This window comes from Emydura macquarii, unplaced genomic scaffold (assembly GCF_026122565.2).
Source record: "Emydura macquarii macquarii isolate MOO-44397 ecotype Brisbane River unplaced genomic scaffold, CSIRO-AGI_Emac_v2 contig_2768, whole genome shotgun sequence".
NCBI lineage: Eukaryota > Metazoa > Chordata > Testudines > Chelidae > Emydura > Emydura macquarii.
Window position 1 is genome coordinate 33,471,154 of NW_027132905.1, and position 14,828 is coordinate 33,485,981.

The 14,828-nt window shown below is 46.5% G+C and overlaps 1 protein-coding gene across 1 annotated transcript in view; it reads right to left on the reverse strand.

The window, feature by feature from the left end:
* Nucleotides 1–14,828, reverse strand: part of PCDH12 (protocadherin 12) — a 36,213-nt gene that overhangs the window by 4,397 nt on the left and 16,988 nt on the right. The window contains exon 5 of the mRNA XM_067566382.1: nucleotides 12,879–13,030. Within this exon, the coding sequence (XP_067422483.1) occupies nucleotides 12,879–13,030 (152 nt within the window). The remainder of the gene's footprint in view (nucleotides 1–12,878; nucleotides 13,031–14,828) is intronic.

Genomic DNA, 14,828 nt, shown 5'->3' on the forward strand with positions numbered 1-14,828 from the left:
GGCTCTGTGGATGTGGGGAAAGCGGTGGACATAATATACCTTGACTTTAGCAAAGCTTTTGATAGTCTCCCACAGTATTCTTATCAACAAGTTAAAGAAGTAGGGGTTGGATGAACGGACTATAAGATGGATAGAGAGCTGGCTGGATCATCAGGCTCAACTGATAGTGATCAATGGCTTCACAATTAGCTGGCAGCCGATCACAAGCGGAGTGCCCCAGGGGTCAGTCCTGGGGCCGGTTTTGTTCAACATCTTCATTAACGATCTGGAGGATGGGGTAGATTGCACCCTCAGCAAGTTGGCAGCTGACACTAAGCTAGGGGGAGTGGTAGATGCCCTGGAAGGTAGGGATAGGATACAGAGTGACCTAGACAAATTGGAGGATTGGGCTAAAAGAAATCTGATGAGGTTCAACAAGGACAAGTGCAGAGTCCTGCACTTAGGATGGAAGAATCCCATGCACAGCTACAGACTGGGACCAACGGGCTAGGCAGCAGTTCTGCAGAAAAGTACCTGAGGGTTATAGTGGATTAGAAGCTGGATATGAGTCAGCAGTGTGCCCTGGTTGCCAAGAAGGCTAATGGCATATTAGGCAGCATTAGTAGGAGCATTGCCAGCAGATCAAGGGAAGTAATTATTCCCCTCTATTCAGCATTGGTGAGGCCACATTTGGAGTATTGTGTCCAGTTTTGGGCCCCCCACTACAAAAAGGATGTGGACAAGTTGGACACAGTCCAGTGGAGGGCAACAAAAATGATTAGGGGGCTGGAGCACAGGACTTATGAGGAGAGGCTGAGGGAACTGGGCTTGTTTAGTCTGCAAAAGAGAAGAATGAGGGGTGGATTTCATGGCAACCTTTAACTACCTGAAAGTGGGTTCCAGAGAGGATGGAGCTAGGCTGTTCTCAAATGGTAGTAGATGACAGAACAAGGAGCAATGGTTTCAAGTTGCAGTGGGGGTGGTCTAGGTTGGATATTAGGAAAAAGGTTTTCACTAGGAGGGTGGTGAAGCACTGGAATGGGTTACCTAGAGAGGTGGTGGAATCTCCATCTTTAGAGGTTTTTAAGCTATGGCTTGACAAAGCCCTGGCTGGAATGATTTAGCTGAGGTTAGTCCTGCTTTGAGCACGGGGTTGTACTAGATGACCTCCTGAGGTCCCTTCCAACTCTAATAATCTATGATTCTATGAATGTGTGGTGTTCTGTTTTTATTTGGGGTGGGGATGTGTGTGTTTGTTCTTGACAGGATCTTAGGAGTGAAGGTTATGACAGATACAGAGGCAGCAGTGGTAGTGACCCCAAGAATGGAAAAGACAATTAAGATGACTGGATATGGAAGCTGCAGGATGTACATTTTCCTGAAATAGGTACCTGAAAGATGCTTTGTTTGTATGAAGTGCTCACGGATACAGCTGTGGAAGGAAAGATCCAAGGTTTGGAGATGCAGGTAGAAACTATGGTTGAGTTTCTGAGGTGATTTGAGCAGATGATGGAGAGGAGACTGAATGGAAAACTCAAGACTTGCAGATGCAAGCTAGATTGGAGAACTGTGAGGGTAGACTGCTAGATGAGGAAAGTAATCAGTGGAAGCATGTGACCATGAGAACCAGGCAGAGGAAAAGACCAGCTAATGAAGGAGAAGTAGAGCTCAGGAACAGGTTTGCTGAGTTGCAAAATGAAGAAGGGGTGTAGCAGAAAGTAAAAGAAGGTGAGAGGAAAAGGAAGAAGAGAAGAGCAGCTAGAGGAGAAGAGTCAATGGAGACAGCCAGAGTTTGGCATCTCAGGAGGAGAGAGAATGACTGGCAGAAGACTGCAAAAAAGAACAAAAAACGAGAGGACATGCAGCCAGAAAGAATAGAAGGAGGAAGACCGGAGAATTGCATCAACATCAGGGAGAGGTAGGTCTATGTGACTGGGGACTCCCTACTAAGAAAGACAGGCCTGGCACCAGAGCTAATCCAGAGAACAGAAGGTGTGCTGTCTGCTGGGAGATAAGATACAGGAAGTGGACCTGAGGCTGAAGAAGATCCTAATGAGAGTAGGAAAGAATCTACTGATTGTCCTTCTTGTAGGAACAGATGACAAGGCTAGATTCTCACTGAAACGCATCAAAGGAAACTATGCCAGGCTGGGGAAGATGCTTAAAGAAACAAAGGCTCAGGTGATCTTCAATGACATTCGACCTGTCCCTACAGGAAGAGAGTGAAGGTGAGACATGGCTATGATGATAAACAGATGGCCCACACAGTGGTGCTATAAGGAGGGGTATGGGATTTTCAACCACTGGGAGGCATTCACAGACAGAGCATGTTCTCACGGGATGGACTCCACCTGTGTAGGGAGGGAAATAGACTTCTGGGATGGACATTTGCACAATTGATTAAAAGAGCCTTAAATTAGCATGATGGAATACACCTCTGTATTCACACCCTACACCCTGTTGTAATAATCTTTGTGCAAAGTATGCCCTGCAAGGTATTATTTGAAAAATCATAACTTGCTGGTCAGTATTGTCCTGGTAAAATATGTGTGGTAACATTGTATGCAAAGTAATAAGATTCCTCTATATAATGTTATTAACACGTGCTCCAAATCCCACAGCTCTAACTAGGCAAAAGTGAGAGAGATCTGTCTAAAACAAAGGAAGGAATATGTGCTTGCCTTAATTTGCATTTAAACAGTAAACAAAGTGATCAAGTAAGGAGGCAAACAAAGGAAGTTCAAATAGGTGGGGGGGGGTCAGGAAATGAGCAGGGAATATCCTTCCATACAGACAAAGTCTCCTTGGTCTCAGCTGGAAATGTTTTTCAAGAGGCTGAAACTATAAAAAGTTGGGACAATCACCCAAAGGCAACCCTTCCTCTCTCCCTCCCCACTTCACTCTCTGCACCTGAGAAGGCAAAAGGAAGCAGCTGTTAGACTCTGAGGGATGGGTCCTGACCTGAAAGTTTGGTCAGTAATCTGCTGGAGCATGTGGTGAGAAAGTTTACTTTGCAATTAAGACAGTTTCTTAAGTAGATATTAGTAAGCATTTTATCTTTATTTTTCTTTTAACCATTTTTGACTGCTATGCCTCATTACTTATACTCACTTAAAATCTCTCTTTGTAGTTAATAAACTTGTTTTGCTGTGTTATCTAATCCAGTGTGTTTGAATGAAATTGTCTGGGTAACGATTTAAGGAAATCAGCTGACACATTATTCCCTTAAAGGAATAATGGATTTAAATATATTTGTGCTGTCCAGGAGAGGGCTGGGCAGTACAGGACATAAATTTCTGGAAGATCCAGGGCTGGACATGTGCTGGGGTCACCCTGCAGGATAACCAAGGCTGGTGAGAGCCAAGGTGCAGTTGGCAGGCTGCAGTTACACACAGACACTAGGGTTTACATGCTGGAAGGCTGTTTGTGAACAGCCCCAGCAGGAGCTGCAAGGCACCCAAGGAGGGAGGAAAATAGACTTCTGGCATGGAGGTTGGCACAACTGATTAAAAGAGCTTTAAATTACACAAAGCGGTGGACATGATATACCTTGACTTTAGCAAAGCTTTTGATAGTCTCCCACAGTATTCTTATCAGCAAATTAAAGAAGTAGGGGTTGGATGAATGGACTATAAGATGGATAGAGAACTGGCTAAATCATCAGGCTCAACGGGTAGTGATCAATGGCTTCACGTCTAGCTGGCAGCCGGTCACAAGCAGAGTGCCCCAAGCGTCAATCCTGGGGCCGGTTTTGTTCAACATCTTCATTAATGATCTAGAGGATGGGGTAGATTGCACCCTCAGCAAGTTGGCAGATGACACTAAGCTAGGGGGAGTGGTAGAATCATAGAATTAGAGTTGGAAGGGACCTCAGGAGATCATCTAGTCCAACCCCCTGCTCAAAGCAGAACTAACCTCAGCTAAATAATCCCAGCAAGGGTTTTGTCAAGCCACATCTTAAAAACCTCTAAAGATGGAGATTCCACCACCTCCCTAGGTAACCCATTCCAGTGCTTCACCACCCTCCTAGTGAAAAACTTTTTCCTAATGTCCAACCTAGATTTCCCCCACTGCAATTTGATACCCTGGTAGATACCCTGGAAGGTAGGGATAGGATACAGAGTGACCTAGACAAATTGGAGGATTGGGCCAAAAGAAATCTGATGAGGTTCAACAAGGACAAGTGCAGAATCCAGCACTTAGGATGGAAGAACCCCATGTACAGCTACAGACTGGGGACCAACGAGCTAGGCAGCAGTTCTGCAGAAAAGGACCTGGGGGTTACAGTGGACAAGAAGTTGGATATGAGTCAGCAATAGTGCCCTGGTTGCCAAGAAGGCTAATAGCATATTGGGTTGCATTAGTAGGAGCATTGCCAGCAGATCGAGGGAAGTGATTATTCTCCTCTATTTGGCATTGGTGAGGCCACATTTAGAGTATTGTGTCCAGTTTTGGGCCCCCCACTACAAAAAGGATGTGGACAAGTTGGAGAGAGTCCAGCGGAGGGCAACAAAAATGATTAGGGGCCTGGAGCACAAGACTTATGAGGACTTTCTGATTGGGCCCTGACTCCCTCTGAGGGGAAGGGCTCAAGCCCCCCACCTCTCCTCAGCATTTCCCACTGGCTAGCTGAGGCTCATTTTGCTGGCTTCTGTGAATCCCATTGTTGGGCACCTAACTCTCCCCACGCATTGTCAGGAGGCTGGACACTGCCCTCGGGGGTCAGGATGCCTTCGGGTTTCAGGTGCTAAAAGGTTAGCACAGCATCACTACACATGAAACTAGCCCACCTTTGTGAATCTAGCCCAAGTTCTCAGCAGTTCCACAGGCTAAAGAGGTAGATGTTTGGTTGTGAAGTTCGCTTTGCCACATGGTGAGTGAGGCCTGGTCTGCACTAGGAATGTACATCAGTATAGCTACCTCTCTCAGTGGGGTGGATTATCCCTGAGAGAGGTAGCTTTGCAGATCTAGCCCCCAGTGTAGACAGCACTAGGGAATCAGAAGAATTCTTCCATCAACCTAGGTATCCCCTCTTGGGGAGGGGGATTACCTGCACCGATGGGAGAACGCCTCCTATTGGCATAGGTAGTGTCTACACTGAAGCACTACAGCAGCACAGTTGCAGCCCTGCAGCTATGCTGCTGTAGTGTTTTAAGCGTAGACATACCCTAAAACACAGTACAGAGCAACCCAGCTTGAGTTGGTTGTTTCCTTAAGCTGAGCATGAATGACACTTCCTTCCCCCAACACAGGATACAAACTTGATTGCCTTTGGGCAGCGTGACAGCTCTGACTCTGCTAAGCTCCCCACTCTCCTACCCCTTTGGGACAGTTTTCTCTCCTGTCAAACAATTGTTTCCACAGTCACAGCTGGAAGCTAACCGGCTATGCCAACCCCAGTGCAGTGGGAGACAGGGCCCAGCACAGATAACTGAAACGGTTTGTTACGGAGGGTTTGCTCTGAGGCATGCAAGGGCTGGCTCATTTGGGCTGTGCCTATTTCCAGCATGGATTGCCTAGGCTGGCTGTTTCCATTCAAAGGCTGCCTTTAGAACCAGACAACTGATTTGTCTATTGGACACGTCCAGCAGCCTCCTGCTGTATGTGGCAGCAGCGGTCAGTCTGATTTGCAGAGGAAGAGCCAGGCATAGTGGAGGTCAATAATTACAGGATCGCAAACAAAGCTGGGACAAACCACAGCTAAAGAATCGGAGCTTCCTACATGTATTTCTTCCTCAAGGGACTGCTCTATCCTTGGCCTCCCTTGCAAAAAATGAAGCTGAGGCATATTCCAACCGCATGACCAACATCCACTCAGCAGAGGATGCACATAGCACAGACACAGGCCCAAGAAGCAATTCGAAGTGCCGAGAGTCCACGAGGCCCCCACTGCAGTGACTGAGTCAGTGCTGAGCAAAGCAGAACAGCGCATCACTGGTTCAGGAAAGTTGATTCTTAGCTGCTTCTGCAAGACTATTTCTCCTGCTATATGGGGGTGTGGCAGGATCCCAGACAACTGCAGCAGTAATAGTGCCATCAGAGGCCCCAGCATCCCCTGGGCCTGGTGAAAGAGAAGCACAAATGGACAACACGCTTCCAGCTGTCTCCACTGCCTGCAGGGCAATGGGATGGCAAAAAGAGCATGGAACCCATGTGAGGATGGCTGCTCTATAGCCTGGCTAATCTACAGAACCAGCCCTGGATCAAAGGTGTCACCACCATAACTCTTTCTGGGGCAACAACTGGGGCTTGTTCCCCCATGACAGGTCTCAGCAGCCAAGCTGGCATGTTCTGCCATGCAACTCAAAATCACCCAAAAGATGCCAGTGACAGTCATTGGGCCCATTTCATAGATGGATAGAGCCATCACCCCCAAGACGCCATTCCCAATGAACAGCTATCTCTGGAGCTTCATATCTGATATTCCTTAAAAGATGCTGAAAAATTAGGGAGGGTCAAAGAAGAGCAGCAAGAATTCAGGGTCTGGAAAATCTGCCTCACAGTGAGGGACTAAAGAAGCTCAGTCAGTTTAGCTTATTGAAGAGAAAGTGAAGAGGTGACTTGTTCATGACCCATAAGCACCTACATGGGGAGATTCCTGCTAGAAGAGCATTCTTTAATCCAGCAAACCAGTATAACAAGATCCAGTGGCTGGGAGTTGAAGCTAGACAAATTGAGACTGGAAATAAAGTGCAAATTTTTCACAGCGAGGGGAATTAATCAGTGCAACAACTCATCAAGGGTCGTGGTGAACTCTCTCTGACTTGAAGTCTGTAAATCAAGATTAGATGTCTCAGTGCAGGAGTCACTGAGTGATATTCTCTGATCTGTGCTCCACAAGAGCTCAGACTGGATGAGCAGAATGGTCCCTTCAGGCTTTGAAAAACTCTTAATCAGTGAAAATTGTTTTCTAGGGGTCTTTATCCCCCAGATCTGGATAGATTAAGAACAATGTAGTTCTTTCCTTCTTATTTTCCAGAGGGTCTTTGAATAGACCCTGCCTTAGGGGCCTGCCCACCATGGCAGCCTTCTGTGTGGCCCTATAATGTCAATTTGCTCTTGTAGCAATAAGCCCTGCTAAGATGGGAACAGGCTTCTCAGGTGCCTTTCTGCCTTTTGCCCTAGGGCAGTGCTCTGATAGCCACGGAAGATTCCCCTTGCCGGGGCTTGTTGTTCTGAGAGTTTATTCAAAACTTCTTTAAAGAAGCAATGTTGTGGGGATTTGTGTCCAGTTTTGGGCCCCCCACTACAGAAAGGATGTGGACAAGTTGGACACAGTCCAGTGGAGGGCAACAAAAATGATTAGGGGGCTGGAGTACAAGAGTTATGAGGAGAGGCTGAAGGAACTAGGCTTGTTTAGTCTGCAAAAGAGAAGAATGAGGGGGAATTTGATAGCAGCCTTCAACTACCTGAAAGGGGGTTCCAAGGAGGATGGAGCTAGGGTTGTTTTCAATGGTAGTAGATGACAGAACAAGGAGCAATGGTTTCAAGTTGCAGTGGGGGAGGTCTAGGTTGGATATTAGGAAAAAGGTTTTCACTAAGAGGCAGGTGAAGCACTGGAATGGGTTACCTAGGGAGATGGTGAAATCTCCATCTTTAGAAGTTTTTAAGTTGTAGCTTGACAAAGCCCTGGCTGGGATGATCTAGCTGAGGTTAGTCCTGCTTTGAGCAGGGGGTTGGACTAGATGACCTTCTGAGGTCCCTTCCAACTCTAATATCCTATGATTCTATGATTCTCTACAGCATTTCCTGCCACCGGAGCAGCTCCTATGAACAGAGACAAGAGATTAGCAGGAAACTGCTGAGAAATAATTCTCCACCCCTTTCCCATCCACAGGAATGGAGTGGGAAGCAATAGGTTCCTTGATGTCAGTCTATGTCCTGGATTTTCTAGGAGCTTGCCCAGCCCTGGAGTGAATTAGAGGAACTCCAGGACTGTGGGATTTCTGCTGAATGAAAAAGCCCTAGAGGCTGCTTCATCAGAATAACTGGAGTGCAGTGGTGCTTTGTCACACTCCTTCTGTCCCTGGGTTAGCCTCTCTGCTGGGGGGATGGCATCAACACAGCTGTTCCAGCTCTACGCAGTCTGGGAAGTGCCTATGCTAGGAGTGTTATCCAGGGGCTTAGCTGCTGCCCGTATGGCCCCCTGTGTTGCTGGAGGGGAGATGGGCAAGGACTTGGAATAGACTTAGTTTTGTTAATTGTTTTCTCTCCTTCCCTCTCCCATTTAGGCAAAAGTGCTATGGAATGTAATAAATGATATATCCTTTCTTCAGTATGTTTAACCACCCTATGGAACTGAATGTATCATGATGTAGTGTCAGAAGGAACTCTGTGAGACTCTGATAGTTCCTGACCCAACATGGTTTCCTTTAATCAGCCAATAACCTGGGTGGAGTGAAAGAATCAGCACTGAGCTTAGAGGGAGGCAGATGAGGCTGTGGTGCGCACTTCTGCATGCCAGGAGGAGAGCTGCTAGATACATTTGGTAAGAGAGGTGCAAACAGAGGTGAATGACTGATATTGGTTGATCACAGGATGACTATGAGCCTTCAATATGATGTGACTGTGAAAAAAGCTAAATGCAATCAAGCGAGTATTTCCAGTAGAGATAGGGAGATGTTAATACCGTTATACAAAGCGCTGGTGACACCTCATCTGGAATACTGTGTGCAGTTCTGGTCTGCCATGTTTAAGAGAGATTAATTCAAACTGGAACAGGTGCAGAGAAAGGCTACTACGATGATCCAGGGAATGGAAAACCTGCCTTATGAGAAGAGACTCAAAGAGCGTGGCTTGTTTAGCCTAACTAAAAGAAGGCTGAGGGGAGATATGATTGCTCTCTATACATCTACATCAGAGGGAGAAATACCAGGTAGGGAAAGGAGTTATTTAAGTTCAGCACCAATGTGGACACAACAAATGGATATAAACTAGCCATCAGGAAGTTTAGACTTGAAATTAGACAAAGGTTACTAACCATCAGAGGAGTGAAGTTCTGCAACAGCCTTCCAAAGAGAGCAGTGGGGACAAAAAACCTAGCTGACTTCAACACTGAGCATGATAAGTTTATGGAGTGGATGGTATGATGGGACAGCCTAATTCGGCGATTAACTGATCTTTGACTACTAGCGGTAAATATGCCGAATGGCCTGATGGGACGTTTGATGGAGTGGGTTTTGAGTTATTATAGAAAAAATCTTTCCGGGTGTCTGGCTGGTGAGTCTTGCCCAAATGCTCAGGGTTTAGCTGATTGCCATATCTGGGGTCAAGAAGGAATTTTTCCCCAGGGCAGATTGGCAGAGGCCCTGGGGATTTTTCACTTGCCCCATGCTGCAGGGGAAAGGGTCACTTGCTGGTGGATTCTTTGTACCTTGAAGTCTTTAAACCATGATTTGAGGATTTCAGTAACTCAGTCTTAGGTTAAGGGACTATTACAGGAGTGGATGGGCGAGGTTCTGTGGCCTGTGTTGTGCAGGAGGTCAGACTAGATGATCATAATGGTCCTTTCTAACCTTCTGACCTATGAGAGACAGATTGTCCTGGAGAAATATGGGCTGGGAATCCCACAGGAGCCCTGGGCAGTGGAGTGCAAAACTCCCTTGGAGTCGTCTGAGGACCCAGCTGGTTATTGCCTAGACGTACTAGCCTCCTGGAGGGCTGATTTTCAATAGCTCCATCTCCTGCAGTATCAGCTGAGCTGTTTGCTGGAAGCCTACACAAGGTAGCAGGATGCAGTGAGTTTGGGGTCAGTAGCAAGGAGCACATTCTGGAGAGCACTGTAATCAGCATTTATCCGAGCAGACGTGGTCCAGAGCAGAGCCCTTTGAGATGGCACCATGCTCAGAAACACTTACCAGCTTGGTGACCAGGTCTGGGGCAGCATTCTTACTGCAGGAAAGAGAACAGCCAAACGTATGCCTGGCCCAACCAAACTGACAAGCTTCCGTGCAAAGATGTGGTTTCCAGCATCTCGCTGTTAGCCCTCCCAATCCTCAAGCAAGTGGCGAAGCTGGGGGAGCTGTGCCAGCGGCTGAGGTAAATCCATACTTAGCTTCATCCACTTACAGAGCAACTCCGCATGCATCAGCTTAACTCAGCCCCACTGATGCTGGTTGGCCAGAAGCAGCAGCTCCCAAAGTGGAGAGCGATTTGTGCCCTACGTGTTCAGAGCTTAGCTGGATTCTGTAGGCAGATGAGCCTGACTAAGGATTGTCCTAACAAGCACAGTTCCCTGAGAGCCTAGAGAGGCAATCAGAGCCAAAGAGGCTGGGGGAGAGAGAGAGAAAGGCCGGGTAAGGTCCACAGTGCCGAAGGAGAAGCATGAAGGAGACCCTTCCAGGCGGAAACTGCAGGGGAAGGGGACACTGAAAAAAGAAAGGGGAGGAATTTGGAGTTCATCCACCAAAGGGATGCTGCAAGTCATAGAATCATAAAAGATTAAGGTTGGAAGGGACCTCAGGAAGTCATCTAGTCCAACCTCCTGCTCAAAGCAGGACCAACCCCAACTAAATCAGCCCAGCAGGGCTTTGTCAAACCAGGCCTTAAAAACCAATAAGGATGGAGATTCCACCACCTTCCTAGGTAACCCATTCCAGTGCTTCACCACCCTCCTATGACAAAGTTTTTCCTAATATCCAACCTAAACCTCCCCCTCTGCAACTTGAGACTATTGCTCCTAGTTCTGTCATCTGCCACCATTGAGAACAGCCTATCTCCATCCTTCCTGGAACCCCCCTTCAGATAGCTGAAGGCTGATATCAAATCCCCCATCAGTCTTTTCTTTTCTAGACTAAACAAGCCAAGTTCCCTCAGCCTCTCCTCATAAATCATGTGCTCCAGCCTCCTAATCATTTTGCTGTCCGCTGGATTCTCTCCAATTTGTCTACATCCTTCTGGATTTTCTCCAATTTGTCTACATCCTTCCTGCAGTGGGGGGCCCAAAACTGGACACAATACTCCAGATGTGGCCTCACCAATGCCAAATATAGGGGAATAATCACTTCCCTCAATCTGCTGGCAACGGTTCTACTAATACAGCCCAATATGCTGTTAGCCTTCTTGGCAATAAGGGCACACTGTTGACGTATAGCCAGCTTCTTGTCCACCGTAACCCCCCAGTCCTTTTCTGCAGAACTGCTGCCTAGCCTGTCGGTCCCCAGTCTGTAGCAGTGCCTGGGATTCTTTCATCTTAAGTGCAAGACTCTGCACTTGTCCTTGCTGAACCTCATCAGATTTCTTTTGGCCTAATCCTCCAATTTTTCTGTATCCTATCCCTAACCCACCTGCATATCTACCACTCCCCCAGCTTACTGTCATCTGAAAACTTGCTGAGGGTTTAATCCATCCCATCCTCCAGATCATTAATGAAGACGTTGAACAAAACAGGCCCTATGACCATCCCCTGGGGCACTCTGCTTGATACAGGCTGCCAACTAGACATCGAGCCAATGATCACTACCCATTGAGCTCAATGATCTAACCAGCTTTCTATCCACCTTATAGTCCATTCATCCAACCCATATTTCTTTAACTTGCTGGGAAGAATACTGTGGGAGACCATATCAAAAGCTTTGCTAAAGTCAAGATATATCATGTCCATCACTTTCCCCACATCCCCCAAAGTCATCCCTACAGAGTCAGTGAGTGAAACTCAGTCCTGAACCCACATGAGAGCCTCAGCTCTCCAGTAGCCACACCTGGCACAGAGGAACCCCAGCAGCCAGGCTCTGCTCTTGTTTTTGAAGCTTCAGATCTGATTGTGGAGGTATCACATGGAACAGCCAACCCAGACAATGGACAGAGGAATCCTTGCAGCTGCTATTGTGACACATAGAACCCAGCCTGGTGTTCAAGGGTACTGAGTTGAAACTCCAAAAATTGCACAACTGCTTGTAGTACCTTATTCAGCCATTAGATGTCTATGTTTCTAACAAGGATGTGGCCCCTGCTGCAGGGCTTGAAACCTCCAGCACATGTTTATACCCCATACCAGTCCTTCCTATCAGGGGCTGCCATGTTCCCCAGAATTTTCATTTAAAAATGTTTCTAGCTGTTCTAATTGCCAAGAAAACCTCAAAAATGTAAATCAAGTGTAACCCATGCAGGGATGTCAGCCTGAGTCTGCAAAGAGCCTGAAACAGTAGGTGGAGGGGGCAGGGAGAACACCCCATCCATCCCAATGAGGGGTTAAGGAAGATGTCCCATGATGATAATTTACAAGACTATCTCATTAACCCATTCTCATGTAAGGAGGAGGAGGGAGAGGGAGAATCACAGTGCTGCACAATATAGTGCTCATCACATTTCCCCCAACTCAAGAAGGAGCCCATCCCAACAGAGCACATGGCCATGTTCAAGCCCCACCAAGAGAATTCCAACAGAGCCTGGGAGTGGCACAATCCTATTTTGAACATCTACACAATTTAATATGAGACATATCCCAATTGTGCGATTCATGTATGTGAAACTTATTTTGTGGGAGGAGCTTGGAAGAGCTCCACTAGCACTGGCAGGAAAAAAGAATGTTCCTCTTGTGAAAAGAATGGAATTGGGGAAGGAGGGAATTGTCCCAAACTGGAATAAAAGGTCAAAAATTCAACAGTTTTTTCACAGAAGGAAAAAGTGTGAAAAATTCAATTTTGGCAAAAGCAATATGGAAATGTTCAGCTTGCTCTCTGGGGTTCCCAACACCCTGGACAGCCAACTCCCTGGGCAACTGGAGCCCTTGGCTTCCCAATCTCAGCAGTGTCATCATCAAAAAAGTGCAACCAGCCAATTAAAATGTGGTTTCAGACAATCAGAGTCCGCCTCTCAGGCAGCTCCCACTGGTGCTAAGAAGATCTGTGCAGATGGAGCAGGCTGTCTCTGGGGTGCCGTACAGAACATGGTGACCTCACCTGCATGGGGCTCTAGAAGGCTCTCGAGTTCTTCTCCCACCAGCTGGTGCATGGAAAGATCAAATCCATTCTCTGAATCCCGGTCATCTGCCTCAATCTCTTCTTGGCCACTCTCCTTTATACTGAGGCAATCAGCATCCAGCCCTGCATTCCTGCAAAGGAGACCAAAGGCCAGAGCATTGACGTCATGCTGTGCCAGGGACACGTCTCCATCTCCTTACAGTCCAGTGCTTCCCAGAAATTATGTTCCCCAATTTTGGTTCATCTACACACTTCATCAGTGATGATTTTATTTTTTCTTCCAGGTCACTGACAAAATGTTAAATAGCATAGGGCCAGGAGCTGGTCCCTGAGGGCTTTCACTAGAAACACACCCCATTGATGATGATTCCTTGTTTACAATTACATTTTGAGATCACAGTTAACCAGTTTTTAATCCATTTAAATGTGTTGTGTTAATTTTATATCATTCTAGTTTTTTAATCAAAAGGTCATGTGATACCAAGCTTTCTGCCTTACAGAAGTCTAAGTATATTACATCAATACTATTACCTTTATCAACCAAATTTATAATTACATAAAAAAAATCAAGTTTGTTTGATAGGACCTATTTTCCATAAACCTGTATTGATTGGCATTATTTATATTACTCTCCTTCAACTCTTTATTAATCGAGACCTGTATCAGCTATTCCATTATCTTGCCTGGAATCTATGTCAGCCTGGCAAGCCTGTAATTACCTGGGTCCTCCTTTTTATGCATTTTAAACATTGGTACAACATTAGATTTCTTCCAGTCTTCTGAAACTTCCCCAGTGTTCCAAGACATTGAAAATCAACATTAATTGGCCAGCTCTTTTAAAAGTTTTGGATGCAAGTTATCTGGACCTGCTCATTTTTAATTTAAGTTAAATTAATTAACAGATTTACTTGGATAGCCTCCAAAAAGTCAGTCTTTCCTCAGATTCTGGGCTATACATCTAAGGAAGACGCATCCTGTTCTTTCCATGTGTTAAGTGAGAAACTGAACTGAACTGAACCCAGCCAATAGAATTAAGTTAAGTTAACCAGCAGCTCTCTAATCACTGGTGTCATAGAATCATAGAAGATTAGGATTGGAAGGGACCTCAGAAGGTCATCTAGTCCAACCCCCTGCTCAAAGCAGGACCAACCCCAACTAAACCATCCCAGCCAGGGCTTCGTCGAACTGCACCTTAAAAACTTTTAAGGATGGAGATTCCACCACCTCCCCAGGTAACCCATTCCAGTACTTCACCTGCCTCTCAGTGAATAAGTTTTTCCTCCTATTCAACCTAGACCTCTTCCACTGCAATTTGAGACCATTGCTACACGATGTGGTAGATAGACAGTGTGCTAAGCTGCTTCCCAGACAGGCAAAGGGGCAGTGGGGCGGGCCCCCATGAGATCACAGTCAAATATCTGAGGCTGCATCTCTGCACTCTCAACCTTTAGGGTTTGACAAATGCTGGCTTTTCACATCCTTTTACTATGTGGGCAGTGATGCTTTCAGCTCCTGTTGGTAGTGTTGCATCCCTGCGAGGAATTGGCTCATGCTGGGGCCAAGTAGGAAGGAGCACATGGATTTTTGTTCTGATAGGAGAAGAGATTTTTAAGACTAACCTAAAACCTGTAGCAATTTCAAGGTCCTGCTAGCTATTTTTGATTGCACTAAATGCTCGCACACTAGTTAGCACTTACTGACTTTAGCATCTTAGAAGCTGTTTCTCACAGTCACAGAAACATAGCTCCTGGGACAGTGGAAGTGTTTTGCTCAAACTGCAGGCAGAGGCCAAGTCTGGGAAGTGCTGGTCTAAAATGTGACCATTTCAGAGAGACCTGAGTGATTGAAAGCAGAGCCTGCCTGCCAGCCTCTCCAATCCCTTCCTAGTCCTTTCAAAGTGCGGGCAGGAGAGTGGGCAGCCAGGGGGCC